Raw genomic sequence first — 26,611 nt, 5'->3', positions numbered from 1 at the left:
CTCTGGTATTTAGCCACAGAGGTGGCTATGGAACAAACCTTCTTTTACCTGACAGGGATTACTCGGTGATTAATATGAACTACAGAATTATGGATGTGCAAAAGGCATGTGAACATTTCTTTGTTTGGAATGGTTTTTAGAACAGTGATTTAAAAAAAATCATAGACCAAATTCTTCTTTCATTCCATTGACCCATATTAGAAGTGTGAAGGGTTGCTAAATGCAAGCAACTTCTGTATTTTAAATTATAATGCTATTTCCTCTTCATGTAGAGCATTCTGCTGTGCTAAGTGACCTCAGGACCTATGAACATTAAGGAATTTATTTCATATTTTTATTTATTGCTTAAAACCTAGATTTGCAAGACCCTGAGTAAAGAATTCTCTTTAATTTGCACTGCACCTAAAGTTAAAGCACTCCAGCCTTGAACAACTTTCATAGAAATATTAATGATAGACTTTTATAGGGACCAGTGAGAAATGCCCCGTTTTCAGTACAGACATGCACAAAAGAACTACAGTCTATTTCTAATAAACATGCAAGTTTAATTCTGTAAGTACTGAATAATGAGAAAATGTGATGTACATTAAATCTGCTCCTCAACCCACTTCTGAGCACCCTATTAGCTTGATGCAAGATGCCTTAAAACATTTAAAGAACAGATCAATCTCAGTTGTGTGACACAGAAGTGAACCCTCCTAAGACAGGCTGTAGACCAACTTTTCTAACCAACACATGTGGCAGGTCTGCAATAGCTTTTTAAGTGGCAGACAGAAGTGTGCTTGTCTAAAGGGAAGTGCAAAATGAAAAATAATTCCTTGTTCTAAAGCTGTGTAAAGCCCACTCCTTTTGTGAAGTTGTTGCTCAACAACGCGGACGTAAAGTGTTTGAATCCTACCCTGATTGCTGGTCAGAAGTTAAATTCTGTCCTCCTCATCCTTCAAGGAAAATGGCTGGAAGAGTTGGAAAACAGCAATTTCCTTTCAAACGTTTTTGGTGACTTTTTGATAAATATAGCTTACCACTCTCACAGCCACAGCAAGACAATTGACTTAATGTATGCTTCTCCATATAAGCATTGGTAATGTAACTGCCATGTAAGCTATGCTTGTGAGCAAAATCTAACTGAACTAATATAAAAATAGTTGAAGAAATTGAACTTTTCACCAGGGTCCTAAATTATATGACTAGAGTTTGCATATTAGAGTACATTCTAGAGACTATACTCTAGGCTGAATATGTCCTTTGGATATAACACAACAGCAGATAGCTTTAATATTACTAACACATGTTGTATGGCACTTGACAACATACACATTATACATTCAGTGAGTATATTCTTCTAACAATTTTGACATAGCTTTTATATTTCCAAGATATACTGCAATGAGGTATATTGAGAAGTTTAAAGTATATACAGAAATTGCAATTATTTAATAATTACAACCACTGTAATAAACAGAAGTGCAATACCAACCAATGAATTTTAGATAAATAAGCTATATAATTGGAGAAATGCAAAAAAATCAGGAAACGAGGTCCTTCATTTATTTAAATATTATCATTCTTCTAAAGCTAGACCAAATTTGATTTCTGGTATTGAAGCATTACTGTGCAGAAAGAAAAATTAATACATACATGTTCCCTGGATACTATTTTCAAAGGTGCTTTGACTAGGTCTATTGTTAGAAAAATCAGTGGTAATTTTACCATTGACTTGGGGGAAAAAAAAACGACAAACAAAAAACCCTGTTTCACCCAGTAGTCAGCCCTTACCTTTCCTTGACTTTACCAAAGTACCTACTCTCACAATCTGCTCATATGCATAACCTTCCCAAGTACTGCTTTATTCTATTTTAATTTTAGTATAGGAATAGGCTATGCCTATCTGAGCATGCTACCTGAAGCCAAAACTGGTTCCTCAGCTACCTGGGTTCAGACTCTGATGAAGTATATAAGTATGCTGCTATGTAGCAGGGGAAACAAACCCCAGGAATAGGACACCTGTAAGTCTCAAAATTAAAGGTACAAAGAACAGGCATGGTGGCATCATTAACCTTGTGAACTTTCATAATGCTTCAAAAGAATATGTAGGGAAAATAATGAAAAAAGTCTGCGTGCCTGTCCCTCACTATATTATCTACAAGATCTGGGTGTCAAATAAATAAAGCATTTATTATGAATGAGTCAAAGAAGAGAAAAACAAAACCCATAGATATCCTGACATTTAATCACAGAATAGTAGGGGTTGGAAGGGACCTCTGGAGATCATCTTGTCCAACCCCCACTGCTTGAGCAGGCACACCTAGAGCAGGGGGCACAGGAACGCGTCTGGGCGGGTACTGAATGTCTCCAGGAAAGGAGACTCCACACCCTCCCTGGGCAGCCTGTGCCACTGCTCTGGCACCCTCACAGGAAAGGAGATTTTTCTCATGTCGAGGTGGAACTTCCTGTGTTCCACCTTGTGCCCATTGCCCCCTGCCCTGTCGTTGGGCACCATGGAAAAGAGTCCAGTCCCGTCCTCTTGACACCCACCCTTTAGCTATTTATAAGCATTGATAATATCCCCCCCCTCAGTCTTCTCCAGGCTGAACAAACCCAAGTCTCTCAGCCTTTCCTCATAAAAGAGATGCTCCAGTCCCTTGATCATCTTCGTAGCTCTCCGCTGGACTTGCTCAAGCAGTTCCCTGATCTTGTTATAAACTGGGAGGCCAAAAACTGGACACAGTACTCCAACTGTGGTCTCACTTGGGCAGAGTAGAGGGGGAGGATAACCTCTCTCGACCTGCTGGCCACATTCCTTTTAATGCAGCCCAGGATACCCTTGGCCTTCTTGGCCACAAGGGCACATTGCTGGCTCAGGGTCAGCTTGCTGTCCACCAGCACTCCCAGGTCCCTGTCAACAGAGCTGCTTTCCAGTAGGTCAACCCCCAACCTGTACTGGTGCAATGTCCAGGAACCCTTGAGAAATGTTTGATACCTAAAAGGTGGGATGTATAGTACAACCTTACTGTTATTAGAGGCTCAGAAGAACAATCTGCATGTACAATGAAACTTCTTAGTTTACCTTTTCATTTAGTCCTTATGCCTTCTTCTATTGTTTCTTCCTTCAGGAACAGTCAGTAAACATGAAAGGCTAGCCAAAGAAAGGATTTAATGTTTGCACCAGAGAGAGCCAAAAAAAAAGTCAGAATATTTTTTGTTTCCACGAAAACATACAAAAAGCATTTTATATTTATCAAAATATTGAGTAGCAGATAACTGTTGCCTTGCACATTAAAAAAAAAGTATCAGAAGTCCCTTATGTTGAATAAAAAATAACCACAATAAAAGAAGGATAACCAGGATAAAAAGGTATCTCCCTGAATGAAGATTATGGGTGAATTAGTCCATGAAGGACTGTCTGAAGTATGCTGCTTCATTTACAATGACACTCAAATGCATGTTCCTTCTCTTGACATTGTTCACAGGCATAAGAGAATTACAATCTGTTACACTGAAAGGACAGCAATCAGTGCTTACAAGGAAAACTATAGGGAGAGGCAAGAGCTCTCCAATGGAAAAAAGGACCAGGTCTACAACTCTAGAAGGCTCTGCAGGATAGGAAATATTTTTATACTTACTTAGTAATTCACAAGACAATTCCCAAATGCTGAAATTCTACTTCAGCAAAAGGAACATCTGCACTCCTTTACTATAGACTACCCTTCTGCAGAGGAAAGATTCACAAAATAATCAATTTAAAGTAGTGAAAGACTGTGTTGTACAACAGGGGAAATATGGCAGAGTTCTTTCCTCTCTTCTCCTTTTCCCACTCTCTCAAAATTGTTGGAAGCTTGTAAGATTTTAGAAGAAAACAGACATGCTTAAGTTGTTTAATAACTACAGGAAGAATGTCTACACAGTTCTATTCAGAGAACAGAATTTATGCAGAGAAAAATCTCTATGACTACTTAATGTTTTCTCATTTCCAGTGTGGATACTATAGTGATATCATAATAGGGTGAGTGCAACTTAAGCAAAGGTATGCTGTCAGGAGCTGCTGGACTAAGTCAGTGTTTAATTCCAATTAAGAACTCAGCTAACTATCCGATTTTACTGAAGAGACTGATAAAATTTACCTTGACTATTCCTCAGGGAAACAAACAAAAAAAGAAAAATAAATTAAAAGGTAAAATTAAAAGGATGATGTGGATGGTCAAACACTAGAACAGTTTGGGGAATCTCTAACCATGGAGACATTAAAAATTTGCTTAGACAAAGTCCTGAGCAACCTGACCAGCTTTGAGCAAGCAGCTGGACTAGAAAATCTTCAGAGGTACCTTGCAATCACAATTATTTTACTAGAGAAGGCTCGTTCCTTTTAACATATACAAAACTAGTAAAGTCCGGGAAACAGAACAGCTAGATTTCTACCTAGTACTCAAGCTGGATTTAAGAAAATGGCTCTTGTTCTAGTAGTAGCAGAACAACATGAACAGGTTTTCCCTTGTGTTATTGTTTTTCTGTCTTAAAAAAAAGTATTTTTTTTTCTGTATTGCATTACCATTCTATCTTTGGATACTTCAAAACTTCACGTATTTGAGGTCTCTCTGATTTCTGACATAAAAAGATCTGTTCCGTACAAGACATTTCCTTCAAATGAAATCAAATTGCTTCAAGAAGCCCATCTACACTTAGCAAAAGGCGGGGGGGAGGGGAGGAGGAGTGTTTGTTACTTGAAAGTGATATCAGTCAATTAAAATTGCATTTCTGTTGTTACAAGCAGTAATTAAAATCTAGTGGGTTTTTTTATTTAATTGGATTTTATCATGACAGTCTACTTGCTGCCTGATTACTTGTCTAAAAATCCAGTTTTACTTGATGGGAACATGTTCCATCTTTACTCAGCCAAAACTACTGTACTTGCAATACAATGGTACTTTCTGAACTTCTACAGCATGAATTCTTCAAGAATTCACCATTTTAAGAATTTAGAGGTTCTAATGCCTCATCTGAGCAACCCTTCTGTCATGACCACTTTCCTACCTCCAATTCTTCCCACTATAACAAAGGGTACAAAATATTGTGTAAGGTTTCCCTTTTCTAATATGAAGGAGAAACGTGTTATACAGAAAGTTATTTAAATACCAGCTATGATCACCCTTACAATCTCAAAAATTAGGGCAGATGTCTTATATAGGTTGTTTTCCCAACACCAGTCTAGGTATGATGTTGCCCATTTTTTAATGTGCTGGTCTGTTAACAGAATTAAGACTGGTTTATGCTTGTTCTACATCTTATACTGCCAGTTTTTATGTTTTTTTACTAAATCAAGATAGAGGTTTAATTTAAAGGCTTGAGAAACCCTTTACTAGTTGCAGCTTCTGAGCAGACTCCCTGCTTTGATGACCACAGGAAAGCCGTTTCATTAAATACCCTCATAACATAAATAAACTACTCATTTGTATCAAGCATATTAACATAAATAATTGTCTATTCCAATAAAATATTAAGAATTATTTTCAATAGCACTGCGGTTGTGATTATTGTTGATAGGTGCACCAAAATATTGCTGTGGTGCAACTGATGCCAATATATATATAACCCCCCTATATCAACTTTTTCTTATTCAAAAGCAAGACAAATACATAAACAATATATCACACAGCAAAGTGACTTTTTTATATATTGAAACTGTTACCAAGGAATCTGGCCACTTTCAGAAGAGTCAGGTATCACAAATAAAATCTTGGTGAACTGTACTTCAAACATGCTTCCAGATAGATTGAAGGCAAAAGGACAACGCATTTACTGTGAATTACTGAGCTTGAAAGGGAGAGTCATTCTTAAAACTGTTCCAAGAAAGTTCCATTTATTTTAAGTAGACTTATATGAAAGTCATGTCAGAAAACACAGAAGAATATACTTTAATAAATTACATTTGTCCTGCTTAGCAGCAGTGGACTAATGTGAATTAAGAATCTTGATAATCTAAGCATAAAATTTTCACACAGAGTATCTTAGTTTTGCATTGACAAATGCAAAAATTAATAATAGCAGTCAAACATTTTTCATTTAACTTCAGATTAAAAAAAAAAGGCTGCTAATTCCTGGATAGACATAAATGCTTTCTTAGCCATTGCTGCTATTTGATTAAAAACTGATTAACATCTAATGAGAATTCTTTGCTATTAGGTCAATTAAACAGCACAGAACTACCTCTGCAGGAGGCTCAAAAATATGTAATTGCTTCCTCCAGCTCTCTGCTTGTCTCACCACCAGCTCTATACAGATCAAGCTCTGAATAAAAATCAGAACTCCCCCAAGACTACTTACATACAGATGTCAATGGGATGTTTAGTTTTCACTCTCAACTCTGGTAAAATAGATACAGATTTTAGGGTCACACAGTCAGTAAGGGCCTAATCCTAACAAAATTATTAGGCAAAAGGTGAAGAACTCAAAAAAATATAACAGAGAGAAAGAATGTGTCAAAATAGAAGACTAGCTCCAGTTTCATCAACCTAAACCACAATTTAAATAACCAACAACAGTACTGTGTGATTCAGCTTTCTAAATAAAAATTGATACTGCTTTCATGTGGACCCAAAACCTGAAGTTAGCTGATGGCAATGGGGAATAAAGGAAGTAATTGCAACAACCTCAGTAAGAGAGCACAACAGCTTCACAGAACAGACTGACACTGGATTACAAAAATATGGTTTAAAAGCTTCATTCAAAGAATACAAACATAGAACTAAAGTCGTTTAGGTAATGAAGCAAAGAATCATAAATGCAGTGCACAAGCCAAAAATTTTAAGAACTGGTGATGTTACTTTTACAAGATACTGGTACTAGCAGGTAGTGTTGTTTAAGCAAAGCAAACAAATGTCTTTTCATCTTTTGAAAAAATAGGAATTTAAGGAAGAGAAATGAAGTGTCAGCTAAAATTATGACAAGAACATAGAAAATAATAGGCGATATCTGAGGCAAGGAACAGCTTATGAAGACAGAATATTGTCACTTTCAAAGTCTGGTGGCGTACCACAACTAGTACAGGAGTTAGTGGTTCAGTTCTATGAAAGACAACAAGAATTAGTAAATTTGAACCTAAAAATAAAACTATTCTATGCCTCCTCTTAAAAATAGAATTTTACACTGTAAGATTATTAACAAAGTTTCAGAGTATTACATGCAAGTAATCCTTGTACAAAATTAGCATAGAAATCCAGAATTGGTACTAAATCCTAGACACTGGAAGAAAGTGATGAGTTAAACTTCATCCAGATGTAAAGACAGCAGTTCTAACTCAATGCAGAACAGTGTTACAATGAATTATCACAGTCAAATAAATCTCACAGAAGTGTTAGATAAGCATTTTTATAACTTCAAATTCACAAGAACATAAGTAAATGCTAGAAAAATGAAACAGGAAGACATTCAATAATGTTATTTGGAAAAAAAGTGCAGTGTAAAATAGATAAAGGTTTACAGAATACTTAAGGTTATTACACTGATAAAAATAGAGCTGTAAGTTACAACTACAGTGGTCAATGATACCTTAAATAAATCAGGAACTTGGTGAACCTTCATCTGTACTTTAATTCTTAGATCTGACTGGTTTTACTTACTGACACAGTCCTAACTCCGCGGAGGTGAGAGTACTGACAAACATGAACAAAGAGAGACAACTGAATCAGAGGCACAGAATAACTTACCTGAAGTCATATACTGCAACAAAACCAGAGAAGAAGGTATATGTTGACTAATACAGTAGGTTAGTAACTAGAACTTAAAGCCACCTCTACAGTCATTTTCACGATTTAGTTGTGTATGTTAACACTCCCAAACTAGTAGTTTTTCAGACACTCAGATAGGATAAGATGAGTTAACACTCTGAAAACTGAGACTGCATGGCATAAATTCAGGAACAATCAAAAGGATATTTTCAAGTGATTTAATATAGTCTAAACTTCAGAGACAGGTCTTTAAGAAGGGCGATCTGTATAAAACTGGATATGGTAAAAATTAATTTGTCACGAACGGTGCTTTTTCTATGCAGTGTTTCTCCTTTCTGTCACTCTGTAGGACAGCATCATAAATTTACTATTGCAAGGCAGTAATGAAAACCTAAATTTTTATAAACACAGTGTTCTACAGAGATTATTTATTACATTATCAGTTCTGCATAACAAAGTTGACAGAATTATGTAACTTTATGACATCAACATGCTGCTACATTCCTGATACAAAGCAAACTGGTAATCAAATTCAAATAATCTTTTTTTTTTGCTACTCCAATTAAGATATGACACAAAGGGACCTTCAAATGTTTTTTTTCTTTAAGACATATGCCAGTCTCCTTTAACCAGTGATGGTCAAAGCTGAAATAGGTCAACAGGCTTCTAGAAATGAAAAAGCTTCCTGACCACTAAGTTCACTGCAAGTTTCATACACTCCATCCCAACAACTTGCTTAAAAAGTGGTAAACCACAAAGTGTTAGAAACTAGCCAAGGTCCTCTTTAACCTTCCTAGTAGGCCAAGAGTGTTTTTCCTTCTGAACCCTGATGGTGAGCAGGAAGAAGCAAGTAAGAGAATTCCTTCAAAGACAGCAGTAGCAGGATATAACAGTAATTTTGGCAGTAATCAACTGGTGGTAACTTCTTAGTAAAGCTGATAAAGAATTTACATTGAAGGAGTAAAGAGATATAGGAAAAAGCATTCTGTAAAGTTCAGTGGAAGAGTTACAGCCATGATGGAAAGAAATCACATGAAAAATAGAAAACATATTAAATATTTGCCATCTCCTCCTCTAACCAAAACGCTCAAGAAAGAGGAAGATAAGAGGTTACAAACCACAAAGGTATGTGTAAATGGAACCTGAAAAGAAGAAAAAACCCAAAACTTTTCACCTCGTGAAGCAGCACATTTCTTCAAAAAGACACAATATCCATTTATCTTTGGACAGCAGAGGTTGTGTGGTATGGAACATTTTGTAACACGTTCACTACAGCTGGGAGCCTGATAGAGACAATTTTGAAAAACATGGCCACTCATTTCATCATTGCTCAAATCAAAGATGGTAGAACTTCCTAAACATCTGAAATTCCAAACCAGACTCTGTTTGCAACTGGAGACTTAAGACTCTGGCACGCTGTCATACAATGCTATGGAACTGCAACTATTTGCTGTTATAGACTCACTGTAGGGAGTGACTTTACATAATAAAATTAAAGAAACAACTCACCACTTGTCCATTCTGAGGATTTTTATGTGCATACGGGGGTCCACGGATGTGATTCCACATCTGACCAGATGTCATAGCAAACACAACACACTAGAAAAAATTTAAAAAATATACTCATTTATTTACCCAAAAGAATTGAATAGAAAAATCTTTCTGCTGGTGATGTGTGCTTTAGAAACATAATTGTTTACCTAACCAGATACAGTATCTACCTCTATTTGATGTTTACAATAGGGTTTTCAGATGTGTTGCTCTCAAAAAATTCTTAATGCCTACTGTTAGAAAATGAGTTAGCTCAAGACAGAGATTTTCAAAATCTCACTTGAAATAATCCTGTCTTTATGTGCACTTGGAATTGCCACATTTACACATCTATATACAAAAAGCACTCACAGCAGTAGAAAGCATTCATTTCAAACACTCTGCAAACTAGTGTTTGAGATCTACATAAGCTTTCATGAAGTTATTTCTGCCACTAATGTAATGTAAATATTAGCCTAACTGTTTGCTTTCAGGTGTACAAAATTATATATAAAAACATAAGAAAAAAGCCAATCATCAAAAAATGTCTGTACCATTTTATGAAATTCTCATTGTGTGTCCTGTACAACTGTGATTGATTCTAGCTATGACAAATAACAATGGCTGAGTTGGTAGAAAAGTGAAATTCCCTATGGAGAGAAGCATGGAGTTAAATTAGGAATGTATCAAAACCAAAAATGGACATTAATTCTTGCAGAAGGTCATACTGCAGAATCTACAAAAACAAACATCATAGTCATAGTAAGAGTCACTATGAGTATCTTAAAGATTAATATATAGTATCTTCTCATTACCAAATGAGAAAAACAGAAATGAGAAACTTGGACCATCCAAATATGTCCTCTGATTTCAGTACAGATAATCCTTACAAAAACTCCAAGATAATTTAAGTACAGTTTTTACATATATGCTCATTTTTACTGTGCATGTTTAGTAACACATCTGTGAAACAAATGTAAGCTAGTGTAGTTCTGTATCCCCATGAATGCAGCATTGCCACCTCTACCAATGTGTTTTTAACAAACTTGGGAAGGCCTGAAACCCACAGATTTCTACTGTTTGTAAAATACACTTGAAATACACACCATTATTTTTAAAACAGATGCAAGCATCTATGAGACATGATACATCACACTGATACACAATGCCTGCCATTCCAAACCTAATAGTTTCCATAGGATCCCATGCTTTCGGATTCAAAATTTCCAAAATACCTAGTTCACTCACCATTACTGTGAGCTGGTGTTTCACAGGGTAAAACTCTGCCAAATTTATTCCTACGAATGAGCAACTTGTAACGTGATTAATGACTTCATAGTTACCTTATGGGTTTATATTGTACGTATTTCAAGGGAACAATTCATATGCAGAGAAATGGTCCCTTTCCGCAGTTTTCTTGGATCTTGTCAAAGTACAAAGGATGAAAAGTGTAGAACAGGAGAAGATTCAAGCTGAAGCACTTTTCTCTGGGCACTTCGATTTTCAACTCCACTCATCCAGAGCAGAGTCTGTACTTCTGCAGTTCTACAGAGATGATTTCACCCCTTACCAAGGACACTCCTTTCATCCACCTGGCCCCTTCCTTCTCCTTGTCAGACTCCAAGAACAACTTTAACTGCTGCATATCACCTGAACTATCAGGTGAGTTTAGGGTTCAGCTATTTCAAGAGCTTCCAGATTTAGTTAGCTTATTGTCCAAATATTAGATAGCTTATTATCCAAATAATAACAGCAAACAGAGTAGATCTACATTATTGAGTGGTATAGTACAGAGAAGGAAGGCACAGTGACTTGCTACAACACACATCATGGTTCCAGGACCAAATATCCACAGGATGTCTTCAATGGCAATGAAGAAGTTCGCCTCTATTATCAGTCCCAGGTGAATACACTGTACGTGTAGACACGACTGTTCAAGGACCTGGTTAACAAGTGGTGCTTTTTCTTGATGCTTCACAGTGCATGGCTTCACCTTCAGTTTTGCTAAGAGGAAAACTGCTGTGAGATCACCCGTGGTGCACTTTTGTGTATACCACAAGGCTTCTAAGAACGAACATAAGGTAAATAAGCACCAAGAGTCCCACCAAAACATTGAATTGCTAGCAAGACACAATTTTACAAGTACCTGGGCAGAATTTCTTGACTGTTCTTGGTCTTGCAAACTTATACGTCACTATCTCAAAGGCATAAGTTTTGTTTAACACTATCTGCCAGTTTGTTAAACAAAAAAACTACATACTTAAAGCCTTCTGGTATATATTTTGAAGTGAAGCTTCCAACTAGCAAATACTATAAAAAGGAGATCATTAGATTTCTCCCTGCAAGTTTAGATCCCAGAACATGACAAATACTTTGTGACATAAGAAAAATAATGAAATTCTATATTCATTTAACTATATTAATAAATTCAAGCATGGTTTCAAAAAAGAGGAGACACAGGGAGCCTGTTCTGTACCTAATTTCTACACTGTTCTCCATATGTAATTGTTTTTAAAAAATGTAATCCTTTCTATCCAGTTAACTTTGCTTTTGTACTCAAAGGCTACAGAGCTGCAAGACCTGTACTCAATTTTTAAATAACAATCCATCACTTCTTAGAATCTTCAATACGAGATACAGAATTCAAGGATAGGAGTACAGCACAGAAGCAAAAAGAATGGGTTTCTGTGTCTTTAAAAGGTACTGTGTATCTCAACCTCTAAGTAATAGAAGGAAAGAAAATTAATAACCTGCATTTATTGCTGTTCTTTTGAGATGCCTATCTACACACATAGAGGTGCCTGACTTTTTCTAGCTGTATCTTTGAATAAAACACATTACTTCTTTATCCTTATTCCCAGAAGGGGGTAAAGAAGCCACTAGTAGCCATGATACCCTTGAAGCTATTTTGGAGCAATAACTGATGATGAATATACTGTATGGTATAGGTACTGTGGAGTGTATCAGCACAGAACACATTTCTCATAACCATTAACTGTTACAACAGCAGTAAACACATGCTTTGAATCCTCATTCAAGTGACTTTGACACATTTTGCCCAATAGAGTCAAATCCTAGGCAGCTGCCTTCGAATCTGAGCACAGACTTTACCTTCCCAGATTCCACAGACACAGAGGCAAATCTGAAATGTGCACATAAAATGCAGCTTAAAATTACATGCAGAAAACCACAGTGGCAGCCTGGTAAAGAAAATGCTTTTAAAAGCCCCCTAGTAGCCCACATTCTAGCCAACTGAACAAATAAACTCTCAGCACCAGAACTGCTGTCTAAAATGTAGCAATTCCTTATCTAAAATGTTAGAAATTTGCCCAGTTTATACCATCTGACCTTTTATTCTCTCTGCTTAAGAAATGAAGAGTCTTGGCAAGAATGTGAATTGCTTCTTGTTATCGGTATGAAAGTACAGGACTCTGCAAATATCTAAGGACTGTAGCCCTTCCTCATCTTTGTGCTAGCATGTCAGAGGGAAAAATATCCATAGATGAATAGTAGGATTTGAATTGAAGTCTAAAATAATCTAGGGCATACATTTTGGATGTGATCGCAAAAGACATCTTTTGGGATATTATGTACTGTGACTCAATCATCATGGTCTGCCATTCTAAAAGTCTTCTGGGTAACATTGCAAGTAAAAATGCCTAAGGCATACAAGATAATACCAGAGTCTGCAGTACTTTAACAAGGGGATGAAACCGCTAATAGCATTGCTGTTGCGCAATCTAATGTGGAAGACTATACTGATTCGAGAGTCTTGTGTGAACTGGCATTAGAATCAATGTGTGAGATGAAAGTCCTGGTCTTGCTTCTGAAAGTCTATCAAGACCATTAGATGGATCACTAAAAAATACATTCCTAAATATCCTCCTAAAACAGTGCTGGAAATGTCACCTACGAGACAAATTTTTGGTATCAATGGAAATATCAAACAAAAATTCGGTCAACATTTCTAGGATCCTGTGTTCTCCTGCTAGTAAAGAACAGCAGAGGCACTTTATTTTGGGAATTTTTTTTCCAAATTTTTAGGAACAGAACATTCAATCAGGCAGAGAGGCACTATCCATTTTTCATTTAAACAAAAAGTTGCCAACATTTGGGAGCATAAGAGCTCTTCAAAATAAACTAAGAAGCTCTGAAAAAGAAGAAAAGGAAACAAGAGACTTGTCTGTTTGCAAAGGTAGTTTTTAGTTACTGAATTGCAGGGTATCTATGAAAGAGTTTCTGTTGAAATTAAAAATGTCATTTTTAATATGGTTAATCAATGCTAGCTACCTAGCAGTACAGCACCTCCCCCAAAACAATCAAAACCCAAAACTATAGCTTCTACAAAAAAGCTCCTGTGCTTTCTCAGTTCTGCAACATCTGTAAAAACTGCCAATAAGAAACAAAGTAATTGCCAGTAGTCCTGTCGAAAACATGGGCTTGCTGCAACTTTTATGCATTTTGCCAGGCTTTCCCTGTTTAATTTGGCTTTTTGCAGTTCAAAAAGGAAAAAATATTCATGAAGAATATAATTCTTTAAAAATAAGTATCTATTAGTTATTTACACACTTCATAAAAGCATTTAGTAGGCATGACTTGCTCCCCTTAAGTAGGCAGAATCTTCTCCACTTTCCTTTTAATAAGCTGTATGAAAAAGAAGCTCTAAGTTCTACTGGTACAAAAAAGCACCACGTAAGAGAGTCATAACTACACAAATACCTTAGAATGAATATATTAATGACTGTCCATTTTCCTCTATGGATCATGACATACTCCAGTGATTTTGCAGAACTAAGGTCATCTGTGCAAAAGCCTGCAATCAGGAGTCCCTGCTGATTCCACTATAAAGAACTTAACATGAACACATATGACCATGTAGATCTGAATAAAACCAAAAGGACTTCTGGTAACTGCATGATCTTTGGTAAACACCATTTTGCAATATGGGGCTTCAACAACATTGTGAGGGCAAAAGAAGAGTAATGATTAAAAAAGGGAAGCATCAGCTCAACACTAAGATTAACTGCTGTTCACTTTCAGCTAGAAGACCTTTTTCTAAAACATCTTCTAAGGACTACTCATTTTTAAAGTAAACAGAATTTTTCAGTATTAGAACAACAATAAATGGCATTAATGCCATTTTAATTCCTTTTAAGTCTGTTATTGCTTGTCAATACAATCAGCAGGATGATAATTTCTGAATGGCATTAATACAAGATGTTTATATGTTCGATCACATTTGGACATTGACCCTGTCCACAGGGGTTCAGCTGAATGTGATTATAAATCTACACTGTAATTTATAATTATATTCAGACATAAAACGTCAAGCTGCTGCTAAGGAGAACAACAGAGAAGCTCAATGTGACCCATCAATGTGCCAGAAAGCCAACCGTATCCTGGGGCTGCATCGAAAGAAGTGTGACCAGCAGGTCAAGGGAGGTGATTCTCACCCTCTGCTCTGCCCTCATGAGACCCCACCCTGGAGTGCTGTGTTCAGCCTGGAGTCCCCAACATAAGGAGGACATGGACCTGCTGGAGCGAGTCGAAAGGAGGGCCACAAAAATGCCCAGATGAGATGGAGCAACTCTCCTGTGAAGACAGGCTGATGGAGGTGGGGTTTTTCAACCTGAGGAAGAGAAGACTGCGGGGAGACCTTATAGCAGCCTTCCAGTAGCTGAAGGGGGCCTACAAGAAGGCTAGAGAGGGACTTTTTATGAGAGCATGCACTGGTATGACAAGGGCTAATGGCTTTAAAATGAAAGACAGTAGATTAAGATCAGATATATGGAAGAAATTCTCTGCAAGGGTGGTGAGGCACTGGAACAGGTTGCCCAGAGAAGCTGTGGATGCCCCATCCCTGGAAGTGTTCAAGGCCAGGTTGGATGGGGCTTTGAGCAACCTGGTCTAGTGGAAGGTGTCCCTGCTCGTGGCTGGGGTGCCGGAACTAGATGATCTTTAAGGTCCCTTCCAACCCAAACCATTCTGTGATTCTATTAAATATTTAAAGGAAGAACTGATGTGTTAATTTTCTTAATTAGGAAGTTAATTATGTCTTCAACTATTTATTGAATGCAGATTATACTAGAATGATTGTGATTTGAAGAACTGATTTTTAACCTCCGCAAAACAAAACAATTCCCCAGAATATTCAAACATTAAACTCCTGATCTGAAACCCTGAGGTATGAAATTGGAATAAAATTGCTGTCTCCAGAGATACAGTGCATGGCTAAAACAAAGGAAATAACACTGATTACATATCTTTATTTGATTTTTGAGACAAACATCTATTTTGGTGTGCTAATTATTGTTTAACTCAGGTGATCTCTAAAGATATTTAATTAGGAGTCCAAAATAAAATTAGACTGATATATATCCAATTTGAGCTTTCTGGTGGTAATGTATCTTTAAAAAGTATTATAAATGAAAAATATTAGTAATCTATAAAAATATATGTAATTAAATATGCCGACTTACTTTGGAAGACAACTGTCAAAACTCTGTTCTAGAGGTCAGGATACCCCAAATGACATCCTGGAACAAAGTAGACATTCTGCCCCTGGCTCTCTAGATCAAAAGGAAACATCATTCTACCTGAAATCTAGTCCTGTAGGTGGTTTGTTTGAAATCTTGTTCTTTATTCCTTCCTCAAGGTACAGGGTAGATTAACAAACTGCTTTAACAAAGAATGTATGCCATGTACACTAGTAGGAAATGCTATGACAGCACAAGAAAAAAAACAGCATTATCAGCAGCCATTATTGACGAATAACACCAAACACCAAGGAACGCTGAACAAAAAGCTGGCTTTAAGGCCCTGTTAATCATTTAGAGATAAAATGAGTTAGAGCCCATCAGGTACTAGGTAACTTCATCCTTGAACCGATTTAATCAAACCTGCCAACGGGCTCATCAGCTGAAAGTGCACGGAAGAACGCATCTCCTCATATTGTTGAATCAGAGCAGATCAGCAAACCATGAATATGATGTGGCTTTGAAAAGGTGAAACCAAGTATAGGATATATCAGTAGCCTACTTCTAGAAAAGCTAAAATACACAGAATCATAGAATAACCCAGGTTGGAAGGGACCTCAAAAGACCATCTGGTCCAAGCTTTTGTGGGAAAGGGAGCCTAGATGAGAAATAAAATATGAATGCTGCTACACAAGTAGTCATAATTCCACCTACAATCCCAGCCATGTGCTTTCAAGAAAGGTTAATTCGTATTGACGCAAATTGAGAAAAAGGCTTTAAACTTATGAAGTGAGTGAATAACCATTTAAATAGAAAAAAGAAGCTGCTTGACTTATGTTGTACAAAATACATGGACAATTTTTTAAAAAGTACTGTTCTCAATTAATATATTGCTGATATGGAATAAAGGAGCTCTATTAAGCTGTAAAACGTTGGCTTGGACTCCATAACCCCAGACGCTATTCCAGTGTTGATAACCATGCTCCTGACTCCATGTCCCTGAAAATTAAACCTTAGATACTGCTTCTCAGATTTCTCGTCTTCTGTCAGACACAATGATGGCAGAGTAACAAGTACTTATTGATCCACCTTATCCATCATATACCATCCTTGCATTTCATTTTCTAAAACTGAGACAGCTGACTACGCAGCACAGTCCACATTCTTCAGTCTACTCAGTTATTTGTAAACCATGACAAATAAACACACTACAATACACTATTAAGCATGTTAAACCTTAATTCAGTATTTATGGCCTTGAGGGTTTGGTTGACTAATGTTTCAAATGGATTATTGGCTAGTTTTAGAATTTCCTCAGAATTAACCGTAGAAGATTGTCCTATTCTCATTTAGCATAACAGTGGAATGTTAAGGTCAGTCCTACTGAAACCAGTTTTGGAAAGAATGCCACCTTTTTCTTTGGTTCTTAGGTTTTGATAATTTTCTTACAAATATATAAATGCCTTTATTACTATTCTTAATCTTTCATTACTCTAAAGCAATAGTCTGACATTAATATCCACACTAAAGAAATCATAACGTTACTGCTTTTACAAAAAAGGGCAAGTTGAACAACAGCAGTGAACATTAGTAACACTTTTTATTAGAAACATTTTCTTGTTAAAGTTAAAACAAAAATCTGCAGCTATCAGAATTTGTTAATTTTCAGTGAATCACTCATAGTAACTGATAGTCACTGCTTATGAGAATTAGCTCCAAAATCTACATTATTAATCTTTGTCTGATAGTACCGTTCTGAACAATGTATTAATGCAATAGTTTTTAATTTGCTGTGCCAATAATGAAGACACATATGCTAAAAAAACTAATAAAAAGCCTATTAGTAAGGAAAATCTGCATACCAGAGCTGCCATGGCCCAGCCAGTTTTGTTGTAGATGAACTCTAAGTTATTTCTTCGCAGGTATAACAAGCCACCAACAAGAGATACCAGGAGAGCCAGTGCAATTGTACCTGAATAATTAGGAGGCCTGAACACTCTAATCTGGAAAAGATAAATGCAAATATAGATTGCAAACAGATGCATACATACAGATCACCTTCCATATAAACAGGGAGCATCTGAAATCTGCTTTCAGAATCAGAAAGAGTAATCTCTAAAGGTAAATTCAATAAGAAAAAACTGTACTTCTTTTAATACGCACATACTATGAAAAAAGTTAAGCATCATTTTGAACTGTTCAACTCCAAAACTATTTCTTCAGCAGATTTGCAGGTTGTGTCCGAATTAGGAGCAGCGAGCTTTCGATCTGTTTTGTGTATAGTTTTGCAAAGCACATTTTACTTATTTACAACTATTTATCACAATACCACTGCTTGTTTTCATCCAGAATAAGACCACAAAAAATTTAACGAAGCAAGAATGGAATATAATCTGCAAACAGGAGAAGTTACCGCAAGTACCGAGACTATACTTCTTTTGAGGAATGTTTGTGTTTTAGAACCTACACCTGAGGAAAAAAAAGTATTAAGGAAAGACTGAATTTGTCATCAGCCTGTCTCAGACTACAAAGATACATTTGGCTTCAACTTTTAAAGTTGTCTAAATACTTACATGAACATCTGTTCTGTCAGCTATCCATTTAGCTAGCTGCTCAGCTGCAAATCCGATTCTCTGCAGGTCAAATGTGTCAGCTCTCTTGGGTTTACCTTTTGGAGGAAAATGCATGAAAGTCGGAGCAGAGTTCATATTCAGCTACAAAACCAGGGAAAAACAGCAGAAACAAAATTACTAACTCTATCATTAAAAAGGTTTACCTTTTATGTATAAGGCAACACAAGTCTAACTAGCACGAAAAAATATTATTTGACTCTATACGTTACTCTTTTTTAAACATCTTCATGTATAGTCCTGCAAAAGGACTGCTCAGAGTATTCCTTCCCATAGATTCTTTGGGATGTTTAATTATTTAGAGTAATTCACCCAGGAACTTTTCTGAGTAAGAGTATCTTATGCTTTAAAGCTCTCACACACTCTCAGACCTTCCCTGTAATTAGTAAAACAGGCACCCCACACCCATCCAGTCTATTAAAGTATATTAGGTTATAATTCTAGGGGAGGGAAAAAGTGTTCAAATAGCTTGACATTGTTTCTCTTGCCTAGCTCTCACCAATCCAAAGTTAACTAAACTATTCCTCTAGCCTTCCACTGGCTTCAAGACAGACTATCCACTAGTCCAGAAAGACTGAGGTAACTAGCTTAGACTACATAACTTGCACCAGAAATTACATGACTCTCAATCCCTGTGCTGATGTCACTGGAACTATTCACAGTATATCAAAAACTCAAAAGTGATGAACAAATATATCTACATTTACATTTGCCACTTTAAATTTTGACATCAGCTTTGTGAGGTGGTATAGGATAATGTAATTTTACTACATAATTCCTCCATATTCATTCCATCTCTGAATTAGCACAATACAACACTTGAAAAAATGAAAATTAACAAACAAAACCAGGGGGAGTATTTAAAGGTGATGCAATATAGAGATCTTTAAATAACAAATGCAGAGTACACGTGCTTGATTCATTCCTGCAAAATGAGTTTTATCACATTACCAAAACATAATATTTAATCAAGTACAGAACTGGATTTATCGATAGAAATTATCAGCGATGAAAATATTTTGCATCTAAGCAAAAAGTGGCCCTCTTTAAGGAATTTATTTGGAAATAAAAAATATTCTGAGAAAGATTAAGGCAAATTTTTCAAATAGTTTAATGAAATATTTTATAAGATAGAGAAACATTCTGAGATACAGAAACCTTCTGACACTGCGTAGGGTTTGGGGCAGTTGGTCTGCAACTGCTTTGTCATTACCCTATAAACAGAGTAAAAGCTGAAAAAATCAAAGACATTACTTTTGGGGATTTTTTGCTATAGCATCAGTATTACATTACTTGTTTGCACACATAAACACAAGGTCAGAACTACATTTCCCCCAAATCTGCCTTAAAATAGTCATTAGTATCACTTATTCTTAACACTGTATTTCTAAAAGACAGTCAAAACCTTATATATTTTACTAACTTCACCTAATTTTTACATGACTTGAAATGCATACCACCTGAAATAAACTGAATCTGTGCCCTTTTACACAAGAAATAAGTTGGATTGGACTATTCTAATATGTATCGATTGGCTAAAGGCAAGATCAAACAACATATTTTGTATTATTGTAACCATGTAGGATAACATATAATGATTTAAAAACTTATTTGAACTAAAATTTTTAAAGCAAAATCTTAAGCCATTAACAGCCATTCTTTACAGAATACATTCTAAGATTTCAATTGGAAGCAAAAATATTTACTAGACACAGTAATTAAACTTTTTAAACTATTAAGTGTTTTAAAAATTAATATTAAACTTTTCTCCTGACAATTTTTTAATCACACACTTCACCAAAAGGTGGTTAAAAATAGAGAACTTCAAAACTTGTAAATTCTCTTAATCTGCAATTTTAGCCTCAATCAACAGCTAAATATCAGAGAAAAGCATGTCAGTATTTAGTATTAATTTTCAAGGGACATGTTTTGCTTTAACTACTTAATTTAAGAGGAGAACTTAGACTGTTCTCCAACAATCGATTTTTCACTCTTCATAGCCAATATATGAAATGTAAACCAGTCTCTTCTCTTTTCCCTGAAGAACTTCCAGACTAATACAAATATTAGTGGAGTTGAATATTATATTACACAAAAGCAATTATAAGGCTCTCTTAGTTAAGAGCTTTTTTCCCCCTAAAGATAAAACAACAGAAATCTTTAAATGCAAATGTTAGTTGCATTGCGCTGAATTCTAAAAAATGACACTAACAATGGGTTGAAAAATATTTGCATACACATAATGGAATCTATAAACAAACATTATAACTAGACTTGGAAAAAACTAGAAGTGGCTACTGGTATAACCCGTCTTCCCTAATGTCAGACACTGCAGTTCCTCGTGTTTTTAACCAGGAAGAATTTGTACACAAAACACAGGTAGACACCTACAAGAACAATTTGTTTTGTATCATTTGGCAAATCAACACGTGGTTCTAAAAATTAAGAATATTTTACAGTATCCAACATTTACCTGTTGAAAAACATCTGCCCCTTCATCATAATCCACTATCGTGAAAAATAGTTTGTTTGAAAAAGCAGACGAATAACGCCATGAATTAGCCAGCACTTGATATTCTTCATTAGCTTGCCTGTTAAGGAAAAGAAACAAAACGTACATCTATGTGGCATTTGCTGGCAAAAAAAGATTCTATAACCAGCTGCAGCAGTTATATGTATTACACTTGCAGTATCGTTCTCAACACCCATACTATCAGTTTAAAAAGTTTCAGCTAGTTATGCAACTCTCTGCTACAAACTTGCCATCTCCAAAATTAGAAATGTGTTAAGTCAACCGATACTAGAGACATCCCAAGTGATGTTAACCAAAAGTAACATTTTCCATATTTAAGTCTCAGAAAGCAGGAGTGGCCTGAGTGGCAAGCATCATTCAATTCTGCTAACAGATCCATGCTTATAAGGCCTGAGTACAACATCAGGGTTTACTTGCTGAAGACAGCTGCACCTAAGGAATTCTGAAACTAGTGGGGAAAAAACCCCAAAAACCCGCAGAAATGTGAGAGTAGTAATCTTCCTAAAATAGCAAAGCCATTGAAAGAGCCATAGAAACAGCTAAGCACTGGGGAAACAACACTAACTAAATGAACAGTAGGCTTGTAAGCAGCATAAAACACTCGAAGAGTATTTCTATAGAAGTTGTTTTATAAGTGATAAAGGACAATTTTGCACAACATATAGGGTTAAATAATCTTTTCTAACATCACTAGAAAGTCATATTGCTACTACGCAAATTTGTTAGAAAGTCTCCTCTTGGCTTTACTCATGGGTCTATATTCTGGTGAGGGTTTTTTAGTTGTTTGGGTTTTGTTTGTTCATTCATTCATTTTAAAAGAAAAAAAAAAACACAACCAAACCCCAAAACAAACAACTTTGCCCTGTACGCACTGTGAGGAAAGGAGAAAATGAATTCCAGGAGGAGCATTCTGGGATCCTTACCAGCAGAGAGATTCTCTAAACACAGTAACAGAACCACGGGTTCCTCCACAGGACAAATCCATATCAATTAATAATTCAGAAATAAAAAGAACCTGAAAGGACCCTTGTAGTACTTTGGGCTTTACACAGGCTCCTTTCCATATTACTAGTTAATCATATCTGCTGTAAAGTCCAAACCAAGGTTCTACCACTTGGCAACTTATCTTTGGATGTGGTAAGATGCAGTAGCATAAAGAATGTATTCTACAGCTTTCCTCAAAACAGTGTTTCTATAAAACCAGCTCCATGTGTTTGATAGTGCAGCACTCTGTTCATTTAAAAGCTGTAGATGCAAAAATCTGTTTGTTGCAAGAGAAACTCTGCACTAAATACACATAATACTTACTGTACTTTCAGAGAGCAAAGGGGGAAGAGGATGACATGACCACAGATGTCATAAGACCCTCTCCATTTCCTCATAACTGAGATCAGCCTTAGGCATGAAATATCTAACATACAACTCCAACAGAGTCGTATTGTATCAAGGAACATATTGTACACAAAAAGTGTACCATAAAAAAGTTAAAATGAAATTTTATGATCACTTAGCCCTCAAAGAATAAATCTTATGAAGCACAACAGAAGTCAACTTTCACCCTTATTACCTGATTGAGTAAAATTTGCTACTTATCACACTTACTCAATGGGAGAAATTTACAATTATTTTAAAAAGTGATTTAGTCATTAGATTGGTTATTTCTAGAAAAAGATACAAACATTAAGCAGACTAACAAATTCACTGTCATCCTGAAGAGGGCAGTCAGACAACATCAGAGGGATACTGTAAAACCTTAAGTAATATCTGTAGGGCACTGTTCTGTTAAACCTGCTATATTAAAGCTGGACCATTTTTATTATAAGAACAAGATAAAAATCACTTCATCTTGATGCCATCATTCTTCTTAGTCTACCTTTCACTTGTCATGAAACAGAATTTCTGGGAAATTCAGATACTCCAGATATATGGAAATTCAGATAGTCCACTTCTACAGAAATTCAGATAGCCCAGTTATACCTCCACTATTTGAGAGACCCAGTTATACCTCCATTATTTCATCTCCATGTATTTTGCATCTTTGAACTACTTTAAACAAATATAATAGGTAGAAAGTATACTTCAGAAAGTATAATTTTGCAAAAGGCTGTCTTAGATTTTCTATAACAGACTCAAAGCACAATTTCATCCTCACAGCAAAACATTCTGTAACACATCCTCATAGCAGCTCTTGAGGGGTGTGGAGAAGTGAGAGTGAGACAAGGAGGGGCAGAAATACAAAGGTACAGGATTACTACATACAGAACTGAAGAACATCCTACAGTCCGCTATATAATTTCCAATGGATACAATGCTGATACAATCACATTAATATCTTCTTATAGCATTGGCTACTCCTTTTCAGATACAACAATAGTAAAAAGCATAAGCACTTGGCTGAAAAAAAATTCAGCTTCCAATTAACATCAGGCAATATCCGCTCTGTCACTTCTTAACTACCTATCTCTATCACTAGTTAATATCAATTCTATCAATTTGCTTCTATGAAGTAACATTAATTATATGAATTATCATCATCATATGAAATACTATAAAGCCATAGGGCAGAACTACACTTGGTATGAACTCACCAGAACAACATCAGCACTGCTCTTGTTAGTTCGACAGCATTTTTTGACAGATGGAGAAGATTTAAATGTTATTGCCGCTACAGTCACCTCTTAATGATGTCATCATAACAGCAACACAGGAACTAGCAACAGTAATATTAACCAGCTACTAGAAAATACTAGCCAGATCAAAAGGGAATGCTACTATTAGATTTGCCTAGAAAATTCAACAGACTGAAAAAGTAAGCTGCTAAGCCAAGGCTCTAGAAAAATTTCTTCCATTACACAGGAGGTGCTCATGAAATATTAAAAGTTTTATTTAAAAAGATTAATTATGTGGGTGTCTATGGCAGATAATCAGATTTGTATAGCTTAAGCTGTATTAAATTAGATTAATTTTATTCTATTAGTCCAACATTGTAATAATGAAAATGGAATATTAGGAAAAGAATAAAAGAGACTGAAATTATTTGTAAAAAAAGCAGTAAAGCATTGTTTTTTGGCACACTACGGACTGAACAAAACACTTACAAATGTACAATTGGCAAAGAATGCACTACCAGGTCACCTACCCGTTCTTATCCATCTGTTTAAAGTAAGCATGATCAGTGCTGCAATTTACCTCCAAAACAACTTTTGTTTTTTATTTGGAATGGTTTTCTAAAAATGAAGAGAAGGGGTTAAATGTATATTTTGACTACTTCTCACTATCAAGAACATAAATTCAGAATGCTTATTTGCTTTTATTTTTGTTTAGGGTAACTCATAACATCACAACAAAAAGCACTGAAGAATCTACAAGTGTGTCCAGAAAACTCTCCACACACAACAAAATGAAGAGAGTACGGACACTAGTTGAAGTCTACACTGTTTATGCAATATAGATATCTATAATAGAGGAAAGCAAGCTGAAATCCATGCTATTCTGTTTTCAGCATCCCATGATATTTCCCGTATTCTGCAGATGAAAGAAAGCTCTGAGGATCATATTTTGTAGAAGTTTCAAAGTGGAGAACAAAAAAAAAATTGTGACCGCAGGAGGAATAAAAAGTCTCTTATGATCCAAGTATAAAATTACTGCCCTGTTAAACAGGACTCATCAATACTTCTATAAAGATCCTGAAGTGCACTGGAAAAGCAATTGCACAACTTTCAACAGCTCCTTCCACATTTCCCGTTTCTTTTTGAACAAAAGTTCAGAAGATAATTCCCTCTCAGTACAGTTAAGAGACCTGTCAATGATTTTCTCACTACCTGCTCTTGATCGACCAGCAAAAAACTGAAAGGCAGAGGATCTCGTTTCTTCTTTCTGATGACACCTCCTTGACTGTCAGAATTCTTTTTGCTCTTGACCTGCTCTTTGGTTGGCTACTTGAAAACAGTTTCCTTAGATATCTTCTTGAACAGGGAAACCAACAGAATTCCTCTCTCTTCTAGATTAAAAACCTCCTCTTGGAGGTCTCATTGATAGGGTATATGTTAATAAAATTATGTGGAATCTCTTCTCTCATGTATTTCGCCATTTTCTTCTGCACGTTGTGAGTCAACAGCAGAAAGCAGCTACACTCAGAGCCCTTTATGAAACACATACTACATTAAGCTCAAAACTTAAAAACACACAAACTATATATGAATTATAACTTACCTTTTACATAATCCTGTAAGAAATACAGAAGGAATAGCTTAAGCAGTTGACTGAGTTATTCTGCAGCAGGTTTTCTGCAGCAACTACAAGCTTGTTCCAATAGATGCCATTAATAATTTCTGACAGAATTCAGCCTTGTCACTCAAACGGAACAAAATAATTCTTTAGAAAGCTTGTGCCACACCTGCAAAATTCACCCATCTCCTTCACATCCTACATATATATTTTATGTATATAAGTATATTTACACACACATGTATCTATAGACACACAACTTACAGCTAATGGGATTAATCCATGCTTCTTTCAATATAATAAAACTTCTGACACTTAAAAATGCAATAGTCTGGTTAACATGGGGGTGAAGAAAATTACTGGCTACACAAACTCCTCTGCATTACCAGCCATTACTAGCAGCTTCTCCATAAATACCATCTTTGCAAAACTGTGTTTTCCAAGAATCTGGAAGCAGTTTTGTTACTTTCTCAGTAAAATACTGTTAAACATCATCCAGGCCTGGAACAGCAAAATTCTCAGTTTGTGCAGTTTACAAGCTTGTCTCCACAAGTGGTCACCTGCCATTACTACAGTCTTCCTCTGTTGCATTTCCCCATTTTTCTCCAGATCATTTATGATGCAAACTCTAGGCTTTAATCCTGAGTTGCAATGATTCCAACAGGCTGTTACATCTTTGAAAGAAACGTTTGGGAATTCACCGGCATAAACAAGCATAGTAAAAGTAGGCAAACCAAAATCCATTTGTTTCACTTAGCTGGAAATTCACAGAGAGATGTATGTGTCTGATTTACATGTTTTAATCATTATCACATAAACTAGTGGCACAGGTCAAGGTAGAGACCTTACCCACTGAAACTCCGTATCTTTAGCCTCTGACACTGCTCTGATCTTTGAGAAGCACTACTCTATTGTTAATGCAGCTGTTGGGGAACAAACTCAAGTGATCAGTTTCATTTCCCTGACCCAGATATCCCTTTCTAAATGAAAATACCCCAGCAATTATTTTGAAAAATGAACCAGACAAGAATGTGAACTGTTTGACAACAAATGAGACATCTCAGTTATGCACCTGTATGCAAAGCAGAGGTGGTTGTTTCTGCCAGTGAGATGAGAGAGGTAGAGCTTAGAAAGTAAAATAAAAGACCTCATATAATTTGCTTATGGAGTGATTAGATGGTACAGCAACAAACAAAAACCAACAAGTTAATGATAACAACAAAAGATGCAGAGGAACAGTCAGCACAGCGATGGTTTCAGCAGACTAGAGCTAAAGCTCGTGTGCAGCTGAAAATCAAAGCACTAATAATCTAATGGAGTAGAGGAAGGTTGGTGAAGTCTGGTTGGTAAAATGGTGCTGATTCCTTTGGGAAAACGTAGTGATAATAAAATGGGGGAACAGATTGCGAGAGGTAAGAAGACAAAGAGCATAGAAGCCAGAACAGAATTTTCACCCCAAAATGCATTCAAGTCAGGCTAGTAGTTACTGTTTGC

At 36.1% G+C, this 26,611-nt stretch overlaps 1 protein-coding gene across 1 annotated transcript in view; it reads right to left on the bottom strand.

The window, feature by feature from the left end:
• Positions 1 to 26,611, bottom strand: part of TUSC3 (tumor suppressor candidate 3) — a 136,920-nt gene that overhangs the window by 58,513 nt on the left and 51,796 nt on the right. Inside the window, exons 3-6 of the mRNA XM_064450837.1 lie at positions 20,831 to 20,948; positions 18,301 to 18,441; positions 17,590 to 17,730; positions 9,231 to 9,320 (exon numbers count right to left, since the gene is read on the bottom strand). Coding sequence (XP_064306907.1) covers positions 9,231 to 9,320; positions 17,590 to 17,730; positions 18,301 to 18,441; positions 20,831 to 20,948 — 490 coding nt within the window. The remainder of the gene's footprint in view (positions 1 to 9,230; positions 9,321 to 17,589; positions 17,731 to 18,300; positions 18,442 to 20,830; positions 20,949 to 26,611) is intronic.

This window comes from Phalacrocorax carbo, chromosome 4 (assembly GCF_963921805.1).
Source record: "Phalacrocorax carbo chromosome 4, bPhaCar2.1, whole genome shotgun sequence".
NCBI classification, from domain to species: domain Eukaryota; kingdom Metazoa; phylum Chordata; class Aves; order Suliformes; family Phalacrocoracidae; genus Phalacrocorax; species Phalacrocorax carbo.
Note: the sequence above shows the minus strand (reverse complement) of the source record. Positions and strands in the feature narration are given on the sequence as shown.